This window comes from Haliaeetus leucocephalus, unplaced genomic scaffold, assembly GCF_000737465.1.
Source record: "Haliaeetus leucocephalus isolate CR32 unplaced genomic scaffold, Haliaeetus_leucocephalus-4.0 Scaffold730, whole genome shotgun sequence".
Lineage (NCBI taxonomy): Eukaryota > Metazoa > Chordata > Aves > Accipitriformes > Accipitridae > Haliaeetus > Haliaeetus leucocephalus.
This window is the reverse complement of record NW_010973166.1, coordinates 1,127,183-1,151,832: the sequence shown is the minus strand read 5'-3', so window position 1 is coordinate 1,151,832 and position 24,650 is coordinate 1,127,183. Positions and strand designations below refer to the sequence as shown.

Genomic DNA, 24,650 nt, shown 5'->3' with positions numbered 1-24,650 from the left:
CCAGCTATAGTGACTAGAGCTCTGGAAACACTGTGTAACTGGAGCCAAGAGAGTGTCAGTTGCAGATTTGAGAAGGGGAAAGAATTTTTAGTCTGAATACTTTTTAAACTCTTTGGGGTTGGTTTGTTTATATTAACACCTGTTTAACTTTGGGGACTAACTTCTGGATAAAGGAAGCCTGTGTTAAATGTTCAATATCCTCAGACTTTCAGCAATGAGTGGATGCCGTGACGGGGGGGAATGGGTATGCAATGGTATAGGCATTCCCTATCACATAACTAGGAACCTAGCCTCACGCTGTTTGTGTGGCTGTAGCATAATATGTATATGCACGTCTACAAATGCGAACAGAGAATTCATGTCTGTATTCAGCTGCAGCACTAGAGCTCTGTGTAAACAGTCCTGAAACTTTTCAGGTAGTCATCAGCACAGCGAAAAAAACATTTTGCCAATTGCTCTTTTTCCTAAGATAGGAAAAAGCCTTCATGTTATGTAGTAAAGATAAACACAACTCTGATATTTGTTTTAATCCTGTACAAGAAATTTTTAATTTTATTAGCAATAAAGAAAACTAGGAAGATAGTGGTCTGTGTCAAGTGGCTTCTTACATAAAGCCAAAACTTGTGTAGAACGTTACTTAATAGAAAGGACTTATACTACCTAGGATTTGTTATTAAGTTTAACCTGAAAACCTGCTTGAGGTTGTTGGAAAAACTCAAATATTGAGTACATACTTGAGAAGAATTTAAGAAGGTGATATATTTTTAAAGTACTGAATGAATGAAATATTTCCAGTTGAGGTGATAGTCAAATAGTGCACTTAATGTTTAAACAGAATTTGGCTAGACATCTAACTTTTATTAAGCTAAAAACAGTTCCTTTCACCTCTGTTTTGTTTTGGAGGGAGGGATGTAATATATATTCTTTTGCTTTTCAGGAAAGGGGTTTTTTTTAATATCAGAACTTTTGTTGTGCAAAAAAATCTCCTAGAGTTTTTCAGAACCTAGAAAATCCTGTTAGAGATGTTCTGTATAGATGTTAGAGGGCTAGTCAAATGCTAAAATTCAACCTTTTCCAGGTTTTTGTTACAATTTTTTAAAACCTGTACGGACATCAATATAAATGTTAAATCAATAGCTGTGATGTTTGGCTTGCTTTTTTCCAAATTAACATTGCTTTTTAAAGTGTAATCGGCAATGTCTGATGTCTGTATGGATTAAACATTTTAAATTAAACTTTCTGTTTATGAATCCCCCAAATTTGTTTAACTTTTGTAACTGTACTGGTACTGTAACAAGGATTATCACTTTCTGAAAGATGACATTTCAGCTCTTTTGCTCTAGATTGTTTTGCATTCTCAAAAAGCAATACTAGCTTTTAAATCTTTCTGTAGAGTACTTGGTACAGTGTTTGATATATAACTTTCTTAGCAAACTTAATATAGTTGCCATCAAAATGTCATTTCAGATGAAATGTTAATGTATCAGCCTAGTTTAAATATAAAAAAATTACTTCGTAATACAGTATTGTTAGGGGGTTCTAATTATGTGGGTTTCTATCACGTGGGCCTCAATCAAGTAGAACTCTAGTTATATTAAATTTGTAGTTCTTGTTAATATAAGACTAAATCTCTGCAGTAATAAGGAAATAAATAAGATTCTAAGTGTCCCTAAACTTCAGTGTTGGCTGAATGACTATGGTAAACAGGAATTACTGCACCTTTTTGCAGGACAGACTGCTCCCAGTAGCAACAAGGAAAATTTCAATTACACGCAAGGAAAACTTTTCACGTGCAGGTTGTGACATTCAGTAACAGGTTGCTCAGAGAGACTGTAGACTCTGCCTCCTTGAAGAACATGACTAGATCAGGCTCTCAGCAATCTGATCAGCAAGTTAGGTTTGTTTTGACTAGGATGTTGGACCCGCTAACCTCCCAAGGTCCCTTCAAGCCAGAATTATTACAAAATTCATAAGTAGGCCAACCTATAGAAGCAAATAGGAGAGACTCTCTGTTTAGACAGGTCTGGATCAGGCCTTCTTGGAAACAGTCCAGGACCTCCCGTACTGGACTATAACATTTGCTTAGAATAATGCAGTCTGTGCCTTAGTTTGATGTGAGTGTACCTGATAGTAGCATCAGTTATTCACTTCCTATTCATGCCATTCTTTCATTTGTGTTCCTTGGTGTTTAGATGGCTCAAGAAACTCGCTCTTGTCTTCAGCACCATCCAGGATGCTAGATTCCCTTTCTTGAGAAGTCGTCATACTTGAAACCTACCTTCCTAATTGTCATTCCACCTGCTAAAAGGAGTACAGTACTTTAAGATCTTACTATAAGATACTCAACTATAAACAGCCTTCCTCAAAGACAGTCAGCTGGGAGGTCTTACCAAAATACCTGCTTAAAGTTGTCTCTGAATTCTGTTACCTCTGTCTCTTCATCCCCAAACCATGTTACCTGTTTATTTGAAGAGACTTCGTATATTGCCTTACAGAGGCCGCAGCTGTGTTTTTTGTTTGGATGAAATAAATCATTGAGTTTTTCACTGTGATGTGGATGTAGAGTTTGCTGAAAATACTAAGTGACAGTTGTTTCTTCCAAGAAGTTATAAGTTTGCTTCGGGATTTTGCAAAGACTTCTACCATAACATTAGGCTCCATCTGGATAGGTTACTCCAACTGGTTATTCCAGTCTTGCCTGGCACACTTCATGATCTGTCTGGCAGTATTCCTGTATTAAAGTGCACAAAACAATGTGGAGTTCAGTCCACACATTCTTTTACTTTTCCATGGTGCAGGTCAGATGTAAACGGTGCTGAACAGAACTTCTGATATGTTTATAGTCACTTTTTACTCACCTGCCTTGTGGTATCAGAATGACTGTTTGCCGATAGATTAAATTTGTGCAGTCAGTCACTTGAAGAACTAGTATCCTGAAGTAACTGTGGCTCTTTGATACATTGTCCTCGCAGCTACAGATGGAGTATAAGTCGCAGAAGTATAAGTAACTGTATTTTTCTTTTATGGACAAGCTATGTGCTGCTGTAACCTTTTAAGCAATTGAATGCTTAAGGAACAATGATCTGAGAATGTAAATACTAAAATCTTAAAGACACTTCTAGAAAATAAGTCACCTGTTGAGTATTGTACTCCCTTTCTTGCAGACCTTATACCTAGCTTAGGAGCCAGTAGCTCCACTGGAACATTGCTTTTATGTGTGTCTCATTATCTTCCCCTATACAAGTCCCTTTTACTGTAATGTTCGTGTGAACTGGGTTAGGACCTTCCGTAAGGAAAAGGTCAGGATAAGCTGAGACCAAATTATCTAGTATCCCTTAGAGATCATGTTAATATGAGGAAGTTGAGCTAATGTTTGGAAAAGAGGCATCTAAGTTGAATTGGCCGGCAAGTGAAGGCATGTATTTTCTCTTGGATTTTGCACAGATAGGACTTCAGTCCATGCTGAGATTTTCATGGCTCTTGACTGGAATTATCCCTGCTGTGTGTGACTTTTTTATTGCCTCCATCTTCACTCTGTGTTGACTCAGACTTACCTTTGTACAGATTAGCTTTATTCTTCAGGGCACCACTGTTCCCTGCTGATTTTCTGTGTAAAATTACAGGGAACTTGTTCCCATTTTCAGCCTTTGTTTCTCTGTGGGAACCCTTAAGTAAGGTGCATTGATTCAGGTGGAGGGCTTGGGGGGTTAGTTGGTTTGTTTGTCTGAAAATCATTGTAAGTCAATTCATCCTTCTATATATGGGTGTTCAGGAGGCAGAGCAAACAAGCTGTCAAGTTAGTGTGCCAAAAGGTGGGCTTTTAGCAGTTACTGACATTGAATTAGGCAGAAACTGAGGAGTTGGGATTGTGTGGAGCCGAAAACACACATTGGCTTGAAGTGGAGGGCAAGGATGGCAGCTGGCATGGGAAGCTGGTCTGGTCTGAAAGGTCAAGAGCTAGCAAGACAACAGCTTGAACATTGTTTATAGCACAGTTAGTAACTGAAGTTACTGAGTTCTGTTAACAGTATTTCTATACTGATATATATTTACTGATTTTTAACAACATTACAGATAACACTACCTTGTGTCTGTATTTAAATACTAATTTTCAGGCTGATGGGATTTACTATAATTAGAAAGTATGTTATTTATGCGGCTGCCGTGAGTGGATGCGTCAGATATTTGGATTTTGTGCTTTTCCTCTACTTTCAGTGTTTAAAATGAAATACTTGCGGTAACATTGGATTACTTTGTGAAGCACAGAAGGGAAAAATACTGTTGTGATCTGATACAGTAAGTGCGAGATAGCTTTAAAAAGTTGTTTAAGGTTTCTCAGATCAGCAAAGACTTCTAATGTATTGGAGATTCAGGAATGAGTTTGCACTACTGCAAATTTGCACCTCTGTGTCATGACCATGTATGACTTCCGAAGTAATTATTTAAATAAGGGACCTTTCTTTTTTAAATGCTTGTTGTGTTAATAGGACAAATCCATGCTTAGGATGTTCTTTAAATTTTGAAAATGCCTTTCCCATTTATTAGCACTCCTTTTCTTCAAGTTCTTAATGTGCATCTAGACCCCATCCCTTCAAATCTCTGCCTCAGTTTATGTGAAATTCCTGAAGCAAATCACAAAGTATTTTCATTGTAGTATTTTAGTGAAGTGTTTTTTACACATTTAATCTTTAATATTCTGAGGAGAAACAGAGATAATTGAAATAGATGGATTGTAGATGATGAAATAAAGTATCATTAATTCTTTTTCAAGGTAGCAGTGATGGTTCTGAACTCAGTGAAGAGACTTCCTGGCCGGCATTTGAAAGGTAAGAAAAACTGTCACTCAAAACCTGCATTTCTCTATTCAGACATTGCTCCTTACAATCTCTCACTCAGTCCTGAAAATAATGCTTTATTTTAGTGGTCTAGACATCTTCCATATGTGAGAATATTAATAAACTGTAGTAAGTTCACTGAATCTGTTAAAGCAGCAGAGAGGTACCTTCTGCTCACTAGTAGTTAGTAGGGCTTTTGTCTAATTGGGTGCTTACTCATTGCACACATTCTTCTAAATAGCTCAACCAGAGTACCATTAAACTCCAAATGATTTTTCTGTGTTTATACATTTGTATATCCTGTGTATGCTATTCATGTGACCTATCTGTTTTTCGTTTTAACTTTCCCTGAGATATTTCATCCATTCTTGGTCCCTTTGTTCTTGTCATTGACATTGTCACCTGTTTTGTCTCTCTCACCTGCTCTTCACTTCATTGTTACTTGCCCTTGTGTTACATGGGAAAACACAAAAATGCCCCTTGCTAATGTCTGAGTTTTGTGGTCCAGAATTAACATCTTGCTCCTTGCCCAATACCAGCAAATGCTAGGGTGGCATTCACCACTTCAATCCTTTCCCATTTTGTATTTGAGAATGTGGAGAAAGACTGTAGTTCAATGTAGTAAAAGGTGGAAATTTCATCTTCCCACAGCTGAGTAAGATGCACAGTACAGTGCGTAGTTTGCTTCCATTAACTCAATTTCAGGTAATCTATCAGAGTTGCCATGGATGACTTTTGCTACCATGTTTTGAAGACACGTTTTGTAGAAATCTTTATCAAAGAACTTTCTCTTTATAGTCGGGAACTGTTAACACAAAGCTTATATTTTGCTTGAATTCATTGAAGCTCTGTATTCATTGAAGTTCTGTGTTAATTTTTGGAAGAAATCTTTGAAAATCTCTCTGTGCCAAAGGTGAACTCTTTGATATTTCATGCTATAAATATGATTACATACATGAGGAAATGCACTTCTGATTCCATTATGTAAGCAATAAGAACAATCCACATGAGCATAGAAAGAAAATCTCTTAACTTGTATGTGCTCTGTGATGCAACCTGCAACATTCAAAAGGTTTTCTTGCTTTTCCTTCTCTGCTGCCTTATCAAGTTAATCAAGTTCAGGTTATTTCTCAAAGCTAAAAAGTTATATAGAAAAGCCTTAGACCAAATGGTGAACTGAGTGCTTTTACCTTAAGTAGCATAAAAAAAATTAAAGATTTTAGTAAGCGTCAGGTTTAAGCTCATGGTAACACTCTCCAGAATTGTTGTGTGGACTTCTGAGACAAAGCAGAGTAGCAGAGTTTTTTCATCCCTGTCCTAAAGAGAACCGGCTGGCCCAGCCTTCCGCCAGTTAAAAGGTTTGCTCCAAGTCAAATAATTATATTGGAAGATTTCTCCTCCTCCTCCAAATTCCACCTCCCTTAAGTACTTTCTGCTCTCCTGAGAGAGCTCTTTGAGAACTCTAAAGTTGCATGTTTTTCAGGGTGAGTTCTCTTGCCTGCTTCCAGGGAGAGGGATTGGGTTCCTTACAGATATTCAAAACGTCATGTTTGAAATTCTTAGAGATATGCAGCAACCTTGTGTCTCTTCCTTGGTTTGTAAGACGATGAAGCATGTTTTGGAATTTAATAGGTAATACACTGACATGCAAATGTCAAAAGTTAAGGTAACCAGAGAGGGTATATCTCTCTCTTTCTCTTTCTCTCTCTAGTTTTGATCTGTACAGTGGGTTTCTATTCTTACAAAAGAGTCTTTAAGTGAGGGAGAAGCATTAGTTGTCTGGAATTAACAGCTACCAGCAAAATTGGGATACGTCCAGTGTTACTAATGACTACTTCCTATGCAGTGCGAGTGGGAATTCAGTATTTTCCAGTGATTTAGGAACAGGATCTTTGGGTAGGAGGGCTTAAATCTGCATCGTATGCCTAACAGGAAGAATTGGGATACTCCACATGCATATTCCCCAGGTAACAGAAGGAATTGTAACAAATATTCTTGGTTTTCCTGGCCCTCTTGTTGTTTGTAAGTGGGAAACGCAGAAGGGATGAGAACTAGAGTCACTGATTGTTTTTAAGTGCAACAGAAACTTAGTTTGAAACTTGAGAAAGAGTTTTCAGCATGGGGGTGTCCCTCTAGGTTAATCAGAATTACTTGAAGGACTTGAATTCCAAGTCCTAACAGTTATATCATGTTAAGGGCAGTATACTAAGTGGCACTTCAGTCTCATTGGTTGTCATCCTGAGTGTCTCTGAATAGATTTCCCTGAAATAGCTTGAATCCAAGAGTGATAGACTCCTTGTTATGCAAAAAAACAAGCTTAAAGGTAAGAAGAAAATGTATTTCATTTGCATGCACAATATATGTACACACAAATATACAGCTCATATTACGATTTTCTTTCCTTCATTTTAATTATTGTTTTGTCTATATCTTGAATGTTTGTGGTTTTTTTTAAATCATAAATTCAGTGATTTCAGTTATATTGAAAAACAGATGATGGCAAATTTTGGGATAGATTAGTAGATGGTAATTCATTAGTATCTTTTTGGTAATTCTTCTTGCAGCAAAGGCAATAGTTTGAGCTTGTTTAAAAAACAAAACAACAAAAACAACTACAAAAAACCCATTCTTCTTTAATGCTGCTGCCCTTTATCCCTTCTTTAAGCCTGTTTTGTTTGCGTGCTGTATGCTGTTCTGAGTTAAGACTGACACATGACAATGCTACTTGTTTAGGCTTCCCATTCTGAGAAATACTGCCCTGTCCATATATATGCAGCTTTCCAGCTAATGCAAAGCCCCTTTCACAGCTGACAGATTTAGATTTTTACTATGTAGGAGATTTTGCCTGTAAAATTCTCATAGGCTTGTACTTAACTGTCTGCTTCCGCAGAATTAGAGCTGATTTTCAATCTTTCAGCATAATACAAGCAACCACAAAAATGGATAAAAAGAAGGAGGTGAGGACAAAGTGCCTATGCTTCTATTGACTTAAATGGAATTCAGTTGACTAAGCAATCTGATCCAGAAAAACAACATTCAGTGAAGCAAAGCAGTATTCAAAAGGCAGGTCTAGAACACAAGTCTTAGGGATAACAGTATAGATTAGGTTAAGGACTCTAAAATGTGAAGCTTATAGGTAAAGTTTAAAGCTTATATGAGCTGGAGAATTGAAATATTGCTCACCTTATTTCAATGTTACTTAGTACAACAGTATTTTAAACAGTGTCAGGCATATTTTGATAGTGCTTTTGATTCCTTTCAGCCCAGCAGCTTATATGTATGCATACTCATAGAAGTTGAAACCATTTTTTTGTAGTAACATCTAAAGTCAGAATTTAAAGACAAGTTTTATTAACATGGTTCGTTTACATTGATTTAATCTCTAAGAACTAAATGGAGACTTTGCTCTCAAAGTGTGTTATTCTTCAGTGCCAATAAAACACTTCAGTATTATGAGTTCTGACAAAGAGAACATCTGATGAAATGAAAAAAAACATGGTATCTACCCCTGCATGCATTTTTCTAAATAAAATTGTCCTGTTTCTTGTGTGGAAGAAGTGGCTTTGTGATATGCACACACAAAAAAAAAAGATGCTGTTTTAGCAGTCATGCTGTTTGTATGAATAAAAGTATATGTAATACATACAATTTATAATGGAATCCAACAGGAACAGGTTGTACCATTCTCTCGGTCCGGGGACAAGAGTGTCACGAAATGGCTATCGAGGCCGCATGAAGGCCAGCAGGTACAATCCCCACTGCACACAGAGGTGTCAAACTTTCCCTCTGGTGTTGGTGATTTGGTTTGGTTTAATAATTAAGTGGGTGTTTTCTGACGTTATCTTTCTAACTTGCGTGTCAAAATAAAGGTAGAGACCTTTTTCTTCAGACTTAAAGCTTTCCTCTTCTATGACTTAATCTGTATTGCCATAAGGGCTTTTCTGGTCTGCAAATCCAAATTCTGAACCATTGGATCTTTATATCAAGGCTTAAAGATGTTCTACCAGAGGTAGCTTTTAACTGTCTGCCACTGTGTAGCAGTGCTGGTAGCTCTCATGTGGACAACAGAGCTGCTTCTTGTGGTAATGGATGGCTTTCAAGATGTTTTCTTTGCTGGCAGTTCTGTATTGAATTTCTTTTCCCCCCTTCCCTGAAATCAGAGATATGCCTAAAATGAGTAATGCGTTAAAATTGGCCCGAATTTATTATATACAGTATTATTTGCAAGCTGACAGAGTAATATAACTGATTATTATGATTAATTAGAATACAAATTCTGTCTCCAGCTGTGTGGCACTGTAGTTGGGAAAGAGATGGCCATTAACTATGAAACTCTTTTCATGTTAAGAAGCAAGCATTGTCTCACTGAATTAAACTCATGTTCACATCTATCAATGTCCAAAATTGTCTCCATATCATCAACCTCAGTGGGTGCTGCAATGAAAATGTTTGCTGGATTTCCAATTCACCTTGAACGTTCATGATTGTTAGGATGGATGAAACAACAAACTCTGGCTTACTTCAAAACGAGTTTCAGGCACTGTTCAAGTTCTTGGCTTTTCTAGAAAGCTGCTGAGTTCGGCAATTTAGTTATATGCTCTGATTGACATTTAATTAAATGATTCCTGTTGTAATTTTTTTCTCATTGAAAATGTTTTGTAAGCCAGTCAGCTTTGTAATTTTAATAAAGCTAAGTTTTCTTTTCATAGTGCTGTATCTGGCATTTGTTTTGGCCCATTGCTTTTAGATCCTACATAGGGTAGATGATTAGTAGAGCACCAGATGCATTAGAACACCTTAAAGCTGTGGTTTGGGTTTCTACTTTTTATTACTGCTCCTGCCCACTCTTCTTGCTTTCAGATATTTTAAAGATTGTGCATGTTTGAGCTCTGCTTCAGTTTTGATGTGCTAATGATTCCAGTGTTTCTAACAAAAAAGTAATCTTTCTTGCAAGGGCTGAAGGAGAGGCTTTAACAGCAACTGTATGAGTGTACTTCAAACATTTGCTTTTTAAAATTAATTGTTCTTGTATTTCAGTTGTGTCTTGAGTTTTAATTTTTTTAATTAAGGATTACCTGCTTGGCTAATTAATTTTTCTGATCACTTTTGCTCGTGAGTGTAAATTCCACAGCAGCAGTTCCTTGTAACAGCTGAAGTTTTTTTCCACAATGAAGTCCAATAAATAAAAAATTGACATTTCTAAAGTAAAATACAGATGTTTGGATTAGTTTGTGGTATTGATTGGAAAACTACTTTAGGAAAATACTTTTTCACACAAATCTTCACATGCTCCTTTCAGCTCCCTAGAATCTGAAGATTTGGCTGTTCATTTGTATCCAGGAGCAGTTACTATTCAAGGTGTTCTCAGAAGGAAGACTTTGTTGAAAGAAGGCAAAAAACCTACAGTAAGATTTTTTGATTCGTTTTGTCACCTTCTTCCTTTGCCCAGTTATAAATGCAATAACATGGCCATTGTGCAACTAATTCAAGTGTCTGATATCTCCTCTGCCTTGCTGATTAAGGTTTAGGGTCACTGCTAGGGTTTGCATTCTTCTGTTTGGTGGATTTATTCAGTTTATAAGGCTACACCCATAATCTAGGAAATAGAAGTATAATGCTACATAAAATTTCTTACAACTACTGATGACTTTAAAAGAGAGGAGCATGTTTTGTCCTCTTGAACAGTAGGTGGATTCTAACAATTTATCAGTAGATAATAACCCTTAGCATTTGCATTGCAAATGCTTGATTATGAATTATGAATCAAAATACGTTTTCATGACAATGGGGGATACCTTATGGCAGTACATAAAATGGAAAAGGGACAGATGTACTCTAACTCAATGAAGCATTCAATAAGGGTTGCAGAAAGTATAGAGTAAGATGCAGAAAATTTTTCTCAGATTAGTGAGGAAAGGCACATGTTCTTTCTGCTTTCTAGATTTTTAGTGCATTCATAGGCCTACACGAATAACATGGCTGATGGTTTGGCTGGACAGTTAGTGCTGTCATGTGCTTGCAGGATGATGCCTGCTATTTTACAGCTCAATATTATGAAACATTTCACTTATCTGTTGCACTTCTGTTTTTTTCTCTTTTCTCTCTAGGTAGCATCTTGGACAAAATACTGGGTAGCACTGTGTGGAACCCAACTCTTTTACTACGCTGCAAAATCTCTGAAGGCTACAGAGAGAAAACATGTATGCAAAACAGACATATTCCAGTATCATCTGCCAAAATTAAAATGTGATTTCCTGATGTAAACACTGAGAGTAGTTCAGGACTTGCATAATTTCTAGTCAGCACTACCCTGTCTTCCAGGCAGTCAGTCACCTCATATGGATATGCCCTAATGGAAATATCATGCACATTTATATGCTACACCAAGAACATTTGCTTTGCATATGCCATGGGTTGAATTTGTTGGTCTATAAGGAAGGGAGCTATGTTGTTGGGTCTGTCTGCTTTTCTAAGGTAGAAGTCGTATCTTTTGATGATCTCTTGAGTTTTGCAACAGTTTGTTGCTACTTGAAATCCACATAAGCATTGATGTGGGAAGACTGAGAAGTCACTACACAGGACATTAAACATGTACTGATTTCATATATGGCGTAAAATTAGACTACTCTTTTTCTTTTCAAGCCTGTAGTACGTTAACCACGACGGAATACAAAACACTTCATATGTTAAGCAGAGAGCTAGCATATCATATGATGCTGGCTTTCCTTTTATTCGCTGCAACTTTATTTGAAAGAAGCTAAAAATATTTTGCTTATGTGGGGAAGTAGTAAAAGGATTTTCTGTAGATGTTCCAGGGATATTATGATGTGTGTAGTTCCTGTGTTCACTGGTTAATTATAATGAAAGAGGATGCACCAGAGATTCTGTTAAGAAACTGGGTAAAATTTGAGATACTTGGATCTTTTTCCAAGTTCATTCACTACTCGGAACCATTACTGGTAGTTGCCTTGGCTAGTGTTTCAGCTTAATTTATGGTAACAGTCACTGAAAAACATTTGCTTTGCATAAAGCTTATGTAATTTACAAACTGTGATGTGCTTCTAGAATCCTTATAAGGGGACTATCTTATTTCTTCTTGGTACAAAATACTGTTTTCGTATCCTAACATTTTTTATGTTCAGAGGGTAGAGATGGGAAGCTTAAGATTTCTGATTAGTAGACTCCTGGATATTTGAATTTTCTGTGTGGAACGTTTGTGTGTAATGTTGTCTTAATCTACAAAAATTTGAGTATTTTCCACTTTTATTGAGTAGTTCATTAGGAAACAGTATTCTAACACTCAAAGTATTTTAATAATAGTTAATTACTTGTAGAATAGAAATATTTGCATTGTTTCTTTGCCATCATCCATCTGCCCCATCCCTACTAGCTTTGATTGCTTAGGTGAAATTGAAACCAATCCTACTTAATTTGTTTGTCTTGCCAGTTGACAATACTAGCCCAGACCAAAGGGCTGTTAGCCAAGCAGCCTGTCTCCTGGGTGTCCTTAGAGAAGTGTATGTGTTTCAATGCATTGGCCTCTGGTATCAGTGAAAACCTTATAGAAGGAGTCTGTCTCATTAAAAGTAAAGATATTTGGAAAGAGCAGACTTGTAAACTGTTATGAGCAGAAATGCAAAGTATTAAAGCAAAAGCAAAAGAAAGAACCAAGAGAGAACTTGTGCTGGCATTATGTCACTAACAGGTAGTTGCTTGTTTTTTCTGGAAACGTTGAGAAATGGAAAAGAAATTTTTTGTAATGTCAGACTTTGTGCTTTTGTTACTGAAGTGATGCCCTTAGGCTTTATGCCAAAATTGCATTTTGTTTTCTTTTAAGAATAGAATATGCATTTGTGAGTCTCTTGCCCACTGTCTGTCAAAGTACTGAATGATGGAAGACTTCATCATACTTGTACTTATTCAATCAGAAGCTTTTTCAGTATTGTGTATAAATATTTTAAAACAATCTAAATAACGTACGGGTTTAGAGAACTTGGAAAAATTGCACAGCTGGAAATTAACTATATTGAATTTTTACGTGGTCCATTTGCTTATACGTTTCCTTCAGAATAACAATTTTAATAATTTAAATGGTCTTGCCCTTTCTTTAGGAAAAGTAAATTAAGTAAAAAGGTAACAAATGTAAACATCAAGTCTGGTATCTGATCCTCTTGAACCTCTATTACTGCAAAAGCCTTTACTTTTGTCTTGAAATGCAGTCATATCTGTTTAGAATGCTCTTTCAAAAATTATTTTCTGAACCTATTGAATTGACTTTTAATACTCCCCAAGTCCCAGATGTGTTGTGATACCTACAACAACTGAACTACTAGTGAACAGAGACTAGTGCCCAAGAAGCACTATCTGTCTCGCATCCTTACGTTCCCATGTTTATTTGTCCAAGGATGTGCCAGAAGACCAATAACAAAGTTTGCAGATGGAGGCTAGGAGACATTCAAGTCCATAATGCTGGCAGGATTACCCATCAGAAGCCTGCTAGCATTATGGCTTGCAAATACTGGGCGGAGTTTGAGCAGTGCAGTTCCCAGGAAACGGAGATGGTGGAGCGGTAGTAAAAAGCAATGACTGCTAGAGCAGATTTTATTTTTTTTAATATTTGGCTTTATGAAATTGGACTGAACTATCCAGTGCAACCTTGGATTTGTCTGTACACAGCTGATATCTTGCTTTTAGCTTTTTAGGGCAGCAAACATATTTTGTTCTCTTTGTGGATGCAAAGCATGTTATGGTCTGATTTCGTTTCCCAGGTGGTCATGGTTAAAACAATGTAATACCTGTTAGATGTGGTTTGGATTGTCTTTTATTTAAACAAATAGTTCACAGTGAATGCACACATGCTTCTGCACCAAAGGTCATTAGAACACAGAGTGTAATCTTTATGCTGAAATTAAGGTGGAAAATAACCCGGTAACTGCTGTGGAAGGCTGAGGTTGGGGGATTAAGGGGAGAGGCTCCTGTTTATTAAACAGCCTAATAATAGGTGATCAGTAACTTTGTTCAGCTAGTCTACCTATGTTATACTTTTAGCCTCACTATTGATGGGTTAGATTTCCATCCATTTCACTGCAGGGTTATTGTGCAAAGCCTCGGCTTTTGTTCTGGAGTCTGTGAAGTTGACTTGTCAAGTGTCAGGCTTCAGTTCACATTTGGTTGCATTTTCAGAAAGAAAGTTAATCAAGAGAGAATAAACTGTCAACCATCTGTAGATAGCTAGTACATGAGTATGTATTCACTGCACAGATGCTGTCCAGTGATATCCTAAGAGGTCTGTTCTGCAAAATAAAGATATTTGAGGCTAGGTCTAGGTTTTGCTTTGTTACTGTCCAGATGAAATGGATAAAAAGGATGATCCTGTCTACTTTGAAGCAGGTTTCTTTTTTCAAAGATTGATACATTTGAGATTTACCTAGGTAAAATATTCCAAGCATCTTCTGGAGCCATGTAAACATCTGTCTTTTCAGCTTCCTTTCTCAAGGCCTGTGTGACATGGAAAGGAACGCTGGCAATGAAAAAGTCAGTCTGCTATATAAAGTTTCCTGGCTAGAGCTCTCATGGTAAATGTGTCTTGATTACAGGCATGCTTTTGACTGTTCTGCTGCTGCTATTGCTTCAGGCAGCTGAGACTGAGGACTTGGAATGTGCCGACACTCAAAGCTCTTCCAGGTTTATAGTAGCCAACCTCTTTGGAAAATTACCTCATAAAAATCCCAGTGTAATCCTGCAAAAAGGGCAAGAAGTCCCCTCCCTTTTAGACATGGGCAAACCAGCTCTTCTTCTCATGCCTATGGTCAAAGACAAAGAAGCGCATCCAGTATAGCATGTGTTCTAGATGTGAATCTAGTCCAAAGGAAGAGGCTGCTGTAGATACCTGGATGTGACAAACTTTCTTGTGCTGCATCTACTTAGAACAACTACTAAATATAATGAGCTATTTATTTTAAATAGTGAACAGGTTTCAGTTATTACTACAGTAATAGGAAATTGTCTATAATGAGCATGTGAACTTTAGAGCCCAGAGATGTGATTCAGGAGAATGAGAGGAATGTGTGTAGAATGCTTAAGGTTTTATCTCATGCTGAAATGGTACCCACAAACAAGCCCCTGTGACAAAACTATAGCACTTGTGCACCTTTAAAAAGAACAGTAGTAAAAATAGCCAACTTAAAATTAGTCTTAAAGAAAGCATTCACCCTGAAAAATATGAATACACCCATAAAAAAAAAACGTTTATAGTGATTGGGCTGGAAGAACCTTGCAAATTTCTGTGGCAACATAGCATGCATGAGAGATTTTTCCATGTTTGTAGGTACTTGGAAAAGCAACAGAAACTTCTTGAGGCTTTGTGCTTGAGCATGAACCCTCGTTCATTCCAAGCCTTGCATTGTATGTTATGTTCAGAATTAGACCCATTTACTGGCACTCTAGAAAACTTGGTAGATGTTGCTCAGGCACTTTCACTGAAATACCCTGATAAAGAATGCTGTCACTCTAGGAAGTATGTTCCACCACTGAGGAAATTATTTGAATATTAGAAAGATGTAAAATCTCAGCAAGAGATGAGGAGGAAGAGATTTGTAGGTGCCAAAAGGTTGGAGTGAAAAGTCTCTTCAGAGATTAATTCAGAGTTTTTGATTCAAAGATTTATGTATAAATGCCTTTGAGCTCAGACCAACAACAAAAACAACAGAATTTAGTTATGTGAAGCCTAGCACCAGAGCTGTGTAGTTTTCTGTGCGTATAGTAAGAGTGTCATTCCAGTGGCCTGTGTAAAAAAAGCAGAGAGGAACTAGGGACATTAAATTACAATGAAGCTTTCATTCCCTTCATGTTAACAAAGCAGACTTGCTGTTAGCAAGGCTCTATGCATCAGTGGAGAATGAACTGCCCAGGGGGACTATGTAAACATGGAATACAAATCCAGCTGTGCACAGGGATGGAAAACTGACATGGGTTTCAAGTGATGACGGATTGATGCTGGCAGGAAACACTTTCGTTGTGTGGAGCTTTTTACTTTTTGGAGAAGTACCATGATTAACTAATTGGTTTGAATAAACTGAAAAAACAAGCAAGCTCTAGCAGTTTTGATTGCATGGTAATTTCACGTATTGTATACCAACTGTTACGATATATAACTAAGATAGGAAACTGCAAATGTGCTATTTTCATGAAACTCTAGAAATGAGTGCAATTCAAGAGATACATTGTTGATCTGTAGCCTATTAAAACCACTTTGTGACTCACATTTCCACCTCTGTGAAAATGACCTACTAATGCTTTGTAGAACTACTTGGAAGCTTGCATTTTGCAGGTCCCTTTTTAAGTGCAAGTTGTCATCTTATTTTTCAAGGCAGTGTCTTCAGTGGGTCCATAGCAAGTCCTGAATATATACTTACTTTATTTTTTAAGAACTTACGAGCTACATCCTTATTTTATTCTCTTTCCCCATCTTTATTCCTTCTTTCAGATAAAATTCCTTAACATTTTTCATTACTGACCGGAATCTTCAAAGAAATTTTAGCTTCTACTTGGAAAGAATTTATGTTATCCAGCCCTCACTGTAATGAAATGTTGTCTGATAGAGCTTTATAATTTACTACTTCTTCTTATGAGGTGTTACCAAATCTGTCCACCTCCCAAAGGCAGTAGAGTTCCTTAACTTCAGTATATGTGGCTCTACGGGTTTTATGAGGAATAGTCTTTTCCCACAGTTTTATCCACAGTAATATCAAAAAAAGGGCATCAATTTTGAAATTTGGCAGGCAGGTCTTTCCTAAGAACAGTCATCATCACTTCTACGCTTCAGCTATCTGTACAAGCATCCCTTCAAAGTTTCCAAGCTTTTCTATTTCCACTGACGTTACACAAATGTCAGCTGAACATGACTGGTAGGAACTTGTGATGGAGTGGTTCCTGCAAGTGTAACTATGGCAACATAAAGAGGGCAGTACACAGATGACACGTTCAAAAGTTTATAAGATATAGAGAGACTGGACTCTTAAATTATTTTGAACTTGGTTAAAATACTTTTTGTTTCAAATATTGGTCTTAATATTTGTTCATTTAAAGTTCTAATGTATTTTAAACTGAGGTTCAAAATGTAGCCTGTTGCACAAGTCCCAGACAGATCAGCTTACTTGGACATTGAAAGTCTCCAGTTAATCTGTGGCATGGATTAGAATAACTGACATTAGACTTGCAGTGGAATTTTATTTGTAAAGTAATTGTATTCCCATATAGAGAATATTCTTATAAACTTTTACTTCGCTTGTGATACCCTCAAACTTATCTGCAGTAACACTTCCGTTTGCTGCATGAGAGTTCTAGATTTGTAATGGTAAAGCAATATTTCCAAAATGAAACAAAAGATTTTTGATGCTTAACGTTGTAAATCTGCTATGTGGCATTAGAATGAAGAATAGAAGTGTTCCAGAACTATAAATTCATTTTAATGACTTCAAATGTCCCTGAGATTGTTTTAGCTTTATCGTTTCTAATAATGTAATTAAAGAGAGATCAAAATTACTGTGCTAATGAAGAGGTTAGAATAGGGATTTCACAAGACAGGAGGAAGACACATCTGATAAGGATAAGCATATAGCAGAGTTGGACCTTTTGGGCAGAGAAGGGAGGTAAAGCAACTGCAAAGGGTAAGAGTGCTGGGATTGATGAAAAAAGGCTGTGTCAGACCCATGAATGTAGAAGAGGAGATTTGGCAGCTAAAGATTTGAGAGAAACTGAATTAATTGGGTATTGGGGAGTGAATGGGACTGCCTGAGCAGGTAATGAGAGGTGAATCATGAGGGTCTACTAATAGATAAGCAAGGAAACCAAGGAGAAGGAAGCTTGTGGTTTGGAAATGAGTTGGATTTAATGGGCAAGTAGACTGGAACTGAGAGGAGAAGCTGGAGAAGTAGAAAATAATACTGACCAGGTAAATGAAAAAGAGAGTGAGACCAAGGAGCTGTCAGGAGAGGGGCTTGTGTAGCAGAGACAGGTATTGTGCTTAGAAGAGACCTAAGTTATACATCAATGTGAGTAACACCTTCAACAGGAAAACCCTATAATTTTGAACATCTTGTCAATAAATGACCACATTTTGTTCTGCGCACTTGTTTATTCAATCTACACCCTCATTTGGTCCATGTCATTCATCAGGTCATAATATTTAATTACACAGTTGTGTTATCTTGTCCACAGAACTCATGTTATGTGTAATTACAGACTGTTAACAATAATTAATGCATATTAACTTTCAATAATTATGGCACAGACAAGTTTAATTCTTCTGTTGGTTAAAAGTGTAGGGATTAGTTTTGCATTTGTTAATGTACTTTTTTGAACTATATGTACACATGCGCAATAATGTGGTGAGGAATGCTCTTGTATTCATACAGTGCAGTTTAGATGGCTGTTGACACCTTTTGAGGGATTGTGATATTCCTTTTAATTTGTTTTGAATGTCATTCATTGTGGTAAGTTCTGTTTTCACTAATTCCATATAAAATTCATAAACTTCCTTAATTATATGAAGTGCTATGCTTCTTTTGAAGTTATTCTGTGTCTTTAACAGTGTCACTGAGAACAACTGTCCTTTTGCATACTTGTTCTGTGCAGTGCAGTCAGTCTGGCTGAAGCTTCTTGTTTTACTTTAGTTTACATCTCTGCTTGTATTTTCAGTTCAAATCCACGCCGAGTAAGAATGTGTCAGTGGTGGGCTGGATGGTGATGATGGCAGATGACCCTGAGCATCCAGATCTCTTCTTATTGACTGATTCTGAGAAGGGTAAGCAATGCTAGCACCAAGAGTGCAGTGATTCCCAGAATAAACATTTGCTTCGCTGAGGTATTCATAATTGGAAGGATGTTACCTTTCTCTTACTGAACTGCTCTCTGATGTGTCATGTTTGCCGTTAGAATGCAGTGGGAACAGTTGTCCATGGAGAATCATTAGACTCTTCATTAAGTTCTAAGAACTCTCCAAACTCTAACAACTCCACTTGTGATTTTTATTGGAAGTATTCATCTGCATTCTTTTACACTGTATTTAGACCACTCAGAGGCATTTTCACATATGTGAAAATGTAAGTAACAATTAAAAAAACAAAAATCAATATTCAGCTAACACTAGATGCTTGACCACTTCTCTCTCCTCTCCAAATGAAAAACAAAACCCAAACCAAACAATCTGTTCAAATGTAGCACTATTACCAGGAAAAAAAACCCAAAAACTAAGATCTTGACTGTTTTGCAGAGAAGCCTTGGATTTCCATTACTGCAAGGTAATGCCCTGGTTTCAGTTTAAACTGTGAAGAAATTGTTACTTTTCCATAGCACTTCAAACGATGCAGAAGGAGCATCATTAGAAGTTCTGATAAAGGAGCTTAACATTATTTATTGCATTGTCAACTTCAAGTCTTAGTACATTTTATTTCCAAGCATCTATTCTAGCACCACTGATATGTGGTGTAGATTGAGTGCTTGTCAGCTTAAACTCAGCAATGGCAACCTGGAATGTTTTTGTAGTACTTGGCTTTTCTGAACCCAGGCAAGCACTGTGTAACACCAGACACTGAAAATACTAGTCTGAAATGTATCAATGTGTTTAGGAACAATTTTCAAATATTTTCAAATCTTGCTTTCTAGAGTGCATTTCAGTGTTATCTTGCACTTCATTTAAAAAGTATGAAATGGTATTATAAACAAATTGCAATAATGGTAATGAACAAAACCATTTTTTTTGTATGGTTCTGAGAAATGTTTTGTTCTTTCCTAGTTGACACTCGTGTTAGCTGAAATCTAGAATGTTGGAAAGGAAGACACTTCTCTCACACTAGGTCAAACAATGAAGTTGCACCTATTCCAGAAAAGGTGTAAAGTTATATGAACCTCCTGCTTACATCTCTTCATAATGTTTTAATTTAGAGTTATTTGAACACGGGTAGGATTTAAGTGTGTAGTATTGTTTGTGTTTCTTTATCAGTTTTCTCTCCACCTTTCTCACTTAGGAAATTCATATAAATTTCAAGCTGGAAACAGGATGAATGCGATGCTCTGGTTTAAACACCTGAGTGCTGCCTGCCAAAGCAACAGACAACAGGTGAGAGCAAGATGCTGAAAAGGAGTGTGAACTGTTAAGAGCTGAGAATTGATAGATCTCCAAGATGACCAAACTGTAACCAATAGCTTTGTATGAAGAGCAGTCTGCTCTGAGCAGCCTATACATTGATTTCACATGCTTAACTGATTTGCCTTAGCTTTCCTGTTTGACCCTTTGCAAACAAGTCCTCGGAGCTTCTGTGGTAATGAAGAAAGATTTGGGGCTATCTAGAGGCTAATTTAAAGCAATTGGGGAAATGGAAGGAATGCTGTAAAATATCTGTCTGAGTGGCAGTATTTTTGTCATTGCCTATTTTAAAAAGGCTATTTTATAGTTACATAAAAAGCTGTAAACCATAGCATTCAATATCAATTCCAGATAACTCTCCTGTAGTGCCATTTTTTCAGGTCTTGTGCATTCATGTTTTCTGTTGTTTGTATGTATTTCTAAAATGTATTAAAAAAATAGTTTAGTCCTGGGTACATTTGGCAGACTTTGAAAGGAAAAGTAGAATTTTCCATGAGTCAGAAAGGAAGATAAGACTACTCCGACCCCTATTAAGTTCTTTTGCCATATAAGTTCTTAGTGACCTTTTTCATCAGCAAAATCCTTTTTAAGTTACCACTTTGTCTTCCTGAAATCTCCCTTTTCCTTTGCACATTTGTTTATGGAGTTTCCAGAGCAAAAGTACTACTGAATTTCAAGGGGAAGCAAAAGGACCTTTCCATATCCTTCTGTGCTTTCTTGTTCGGTTCTGCTTTTGAGAGAAATCTGAAGAATAAGGAGGGTTGCAGAACCTCCCTTGAAAGTATTTGAGATGGTGCAAAGGAGAGGAAATTGTGTTCCTGGCTGGAGAATGTGGGAATACTAGCAAATAGCGGCAAAGAGTTTGCAAGAAAGTGGTGACTTCCAGGCAAGCCTGAAAACTGCCCTCTGAGGACAGCTTTTATTCAATAAGGCTTAACAATAGTATTTAATGCAAACTTGTTTAAAGCATTCAGCCCCTAACTTGTGCAAAAGCAGCAGGCTTAAGGGTCTTGGCGGGGCCTCCTGTGGAAACTATGACAGTAAAGTGAAGATAAGTGTAGGAGATTTTAACAGAAAAAAGGAGGGGAGGATTAATGAAAAAAAACTACCACTAAAAGGCCAAAACCCCTGCTACCATAATTCATTGCATATTTTCTGTTTCCTGGCATGTTGTGTAGTTTTACTATATGGGTTCTTGCAGCGTAGTTGCTCCCATAGAAGAAGTGGTGCTTCACTCAAACATTAGGTTACAAAGGTTAGTTTACCAAATGAGTTAAAAAAAAAAAAAAAAAAAAAAAATCCTCTAAAATTTTTCTTTTGATTGTGATTTGGCTCCTGAGCAGTGCTTTCCCTAGAGGAACTGTTTCCCTAAGGTACTGTTTAAAATGGAAGATCTTATTTGCTTGTTAACAGTATGACTGCCTAAGAAAGGTTGGAAGTTTAAATGCACTTTCAATAGAGTATAGACACCTACCCAGTTGAATAATATTGGGAACTATTTTAATAGATGTTATTTTTAATTTTAATGGTGGAACTTTAGCTCAGTTGATCATTCTTGCTTCTACAGGTAAATGGTAAATGCAAAGCAAGAAATGCTTGCTTCAAATCTGACCAAACTGGGTGTTTATTGACAGTCATCAGGAATGTGGGGTCTCTTTAATAACCTGAGTAAACAAGAGATGTTGCTGTCAGGCAAACTCCTGATGGGGAGAAAATGGGGAAGTAAACTAATGTAATGCAAAATAGCTTTAATCATAATGGAAGAGAGTGATGTCTACAGCAGGCATTCAGGTTTCCTATGGGAAAAGGCCAGGCAAGTGTTTATGCCTTGTTTTTTTAAATTAGTCTTAAAAATACTAGAGGGCCTACATCAATCACTGACCTGTGTGCCAAGAATTCTCTAGCTGGGACTCAAGTGAGAAGGTTCTGCTTGTGTAGTTTGGTGCTGAGATTTACCATGTTAAAGTTCTTTGGCTAACAACTTAAATCTTAAATGTCATCAAAATTAATAAGATCCATGGCCATATAATAAAATTATAAACCATGCAGCAGTTTAATATTTTGGTTATACCTGGATTTTCTACAGCTCTAAGTATATTTGTACTGCCAAATGATAGTTGCATTCCTCCTCCCCTTTTTTTGCAACAGAACGAGCATTAATGATCTGCATTTAAACAGGTGGCTAGTCTGTGAAACAGTGGAATGTTAAGTAGCTACTACCCAAAGTAAAATCTGCTATCATTTATATTTTGTTTTCAGGTTCCTGCCAACTTGATGACCTTTGAATAATAGGCTACTTCAAAACAAAAAAAAAGAACAATTTGAACCATCTCATAATTGAGAACGAGGTCCTGATGAAAAACGTGCCAGCTGTATTCTGTGCCAGAACAGAGCCTGTCAACTCGATCCCTGAACTCTGGAGCCCTGAACAAAACCACTAATGGTTGGGGAGTAGAGTCCCCAAAATTAAAAATGGAGTTGCAACATGAATTGCCATGGACCATACTTCGTTATATTCTCTGAACTGACCTGTGGAAACCACTGCCTTAAAGAGTGAAAGGAAAAACAACATGAAACACCAAATAGTGTGTGTGAAACTTCTGGCGGTGCTGTGCTTGAGTTAAATAGATTGTAGCTAGTTTGAGTTTCTTTTAACTTTATACTAATTTTGAAAATAACTCACCTTTTTAGGCATTCTTAAGAAAACAAGTGAACTGGTATTTCGGAGTTGTATCAAAAGCTATGTATGAACCGGGTGAAAGAGGTACTACATGTTCTAGAGATGTTGTTTAGACTATACCAGGAATTCTCAAGGGGAGCTTGTCCCAGGAACACTTAGCCTGCAGCAGTGTTGTTTCTCTCAGACCTGCAAGTATAAGAAATGTAACAACTGCAAGTTTAAAATAACAGTAAGCTTGCAAGTGTTAGTACTGTATGGGGGCCATATTCCTTATGAGTGGCACAAAGGCTGAGTACTTACACAGCAAAAATTTTTTTGGTACGTTACTACCTAATTCCTGGTTAAAAATGTAGTTCACGTGTTTTGGGTCGTCAGTGTGTGTGTGTGTAAGAGACAAAACTGAAAGCACTATTGGGTCAGAACTGAGTGTTTTCTTCCCATTTGTTTCTACACCTGTCACTCTCCTACATACAAAGGTTGAATGATGAAAAAAACAACACCTGGGTATAGCTCACTGAGACATTTTACTTCAACATTTTACTTCTCAGTTATCAGTTAGGGACCACTGTTAGCGTATGGTGTTTCATAATATCACTTAAGATCTGTGTTTTAAAAAGATAGAGGCACAATTTCAAATTTTCATGTTCTTATTTGGCAATAATTGATTTTAGTATCTGTCTTGGTCAAAGTAGTTGACATTGTGTGGTATTGATAACATGGCCTAAAGCAGACTTTACATACAGAAGCTCTTTTGATCTTCAGGCAAATAATTAATTAGAAGGTAGGATAACCTAAGGAGAGAAAAGGTGTGGGACTATCAAAATTCCATCATTGACAGGAATAATTCTTGGTCACTGAAATTATACACTGAGAAAAACATTATGGTTGTAAAAAGGGAGCCATGCTTTATATGTGTGTTTTATGCTTAAGACTTGGATTCTTGCTTTATTTGGGTTTCCTTGACGTCACCTAGATAGTTTCCTGGATGATCAGTCTTTCTTTCATCTTCAAAAATACAATCTTTGTAAAGCAAGGAAACATTGTCCAAAATATGACTCCGATACCAGAACTTTGAAGTCTGTGAAAAAGTAGTAACTGTTCCATTGACATTGTGGTTTAGTGGCCATAAATACGCTTGCAGATTCCACCATGAATACTCCTTTTTAAAAAGAAACAAGCTACCTACCAGTCTGTGGCAGAGTTCTCTGACTATCTAATAAAGGTTTCTACTAGTAGTTATTATTTTGAAAATGTACAGTTTGTTTATTGCATCTGAGTAGAAGCCTATAAATTCACTTGTTGTTTTTTTTCCAGAGTCAAATTAATCTCTTAATGGAAATGATTAATTTCTTATTTGGGGGTGGGGGTGAAGGGGGGTGAGAGGGAGGGGGCAAAAAGAAGGTTAATCCAACCTTACAGTAGAAAACCGAAACAAAACACAAAAAGCCCAACCACTTGGTGACGTACAGTAAAGGATAATAGGCTGGTTTATGTTTCCAAGAATTGTTCTTGTGAATTGGCTCTTGGTAGAAAGAAAACAGTAGAAGGATGCTTCTGTCAGAATTACACCAAAAGCACTGTGGGAACTTGTGTCCCTTTGCAATTTTTTCTGTTGTTGTTGTTTTGATGGGACATGAATAGTCTGTTCTGATCCTGAAGTCCTGTATTTTGGGAAGGGGTTGCTTGTGCTGAATCCCTCTGCAATTCACACATCTCCCAAGTTTACTAATGTTGGGTGTATAGTAAAGACATCTTCATAGCCAGCAGTGTTACTGTAGTAGACTTTCCACAACTTCAGTTTTGTTTTTTTCATTTTAGAAATTACTTAATGTGTGTTTCTTCTCAACAGCTAAGTGTTTTTTAACAATGTGTGTACTTTTTTAAGCACTGTGGATAATAGCCTGTGGATTTTGAATTTTTAAATAAGCTATTACAGGTTCATTGCAGCATAACTGTATCTGTTCTTCTGTTAGTGAAAGCCAACATGCAA

General features: G+C 36.9%; 1 protein-coding gene across 4 annotated transcripts in view; it reads left to right on the top strand.

The window, feature by feature from the left end:
- Positions 1 to 23,905, top strand: part of RALGPS2 (Ral GEF with PH domain and SH3 binding motif 2) — a 127,924-nt gene extending 104,019 nt beyond the window's left edge. For 3 of the 4 annotated variants that reach the window (XM_010580642.1, XM_010580644.1, XM_010580641.1), the window contains 7 exons: positions 4,772 to 4,826; positions 8,504 to 8,581; positions 10,135 to 10,240; positions 10,943 to 11,035; positions 18,534 to 18,639; positions 19,862 to 19,953; positions 22,240 to 23,905. In XM_010580642.1, the coding sequence (XP_010578944.1) occupies positions 4,772 to 4,826; positions 8,504 to 8,581; positions 10,135 to 10,240; positions 10,943 to 11,035; positions 18,534 to 18,639; positions 19,862 to 19,953; positions 22,240 to 22,269 (560 nt within the window). In that variant the 3' untranslated portion in view covers positions 22,270 to 23,905. The remainder of the gene's footprint in view (positions 1 to 4,771; positions 4,827 to 8,503; positions 8,582 to 10,134; positions 10,241 to 10,942; positions 11,036 to 18,533; positions 18,640 to 19,861; positions 19,954 to 22,239) is intronic. The other variant, XM_010580643.1, reaches the window with a different exon arrangement.
- The last annotated feature ends 745 nt before the right edge of the window (positions 23,906 to 24,650 follow it).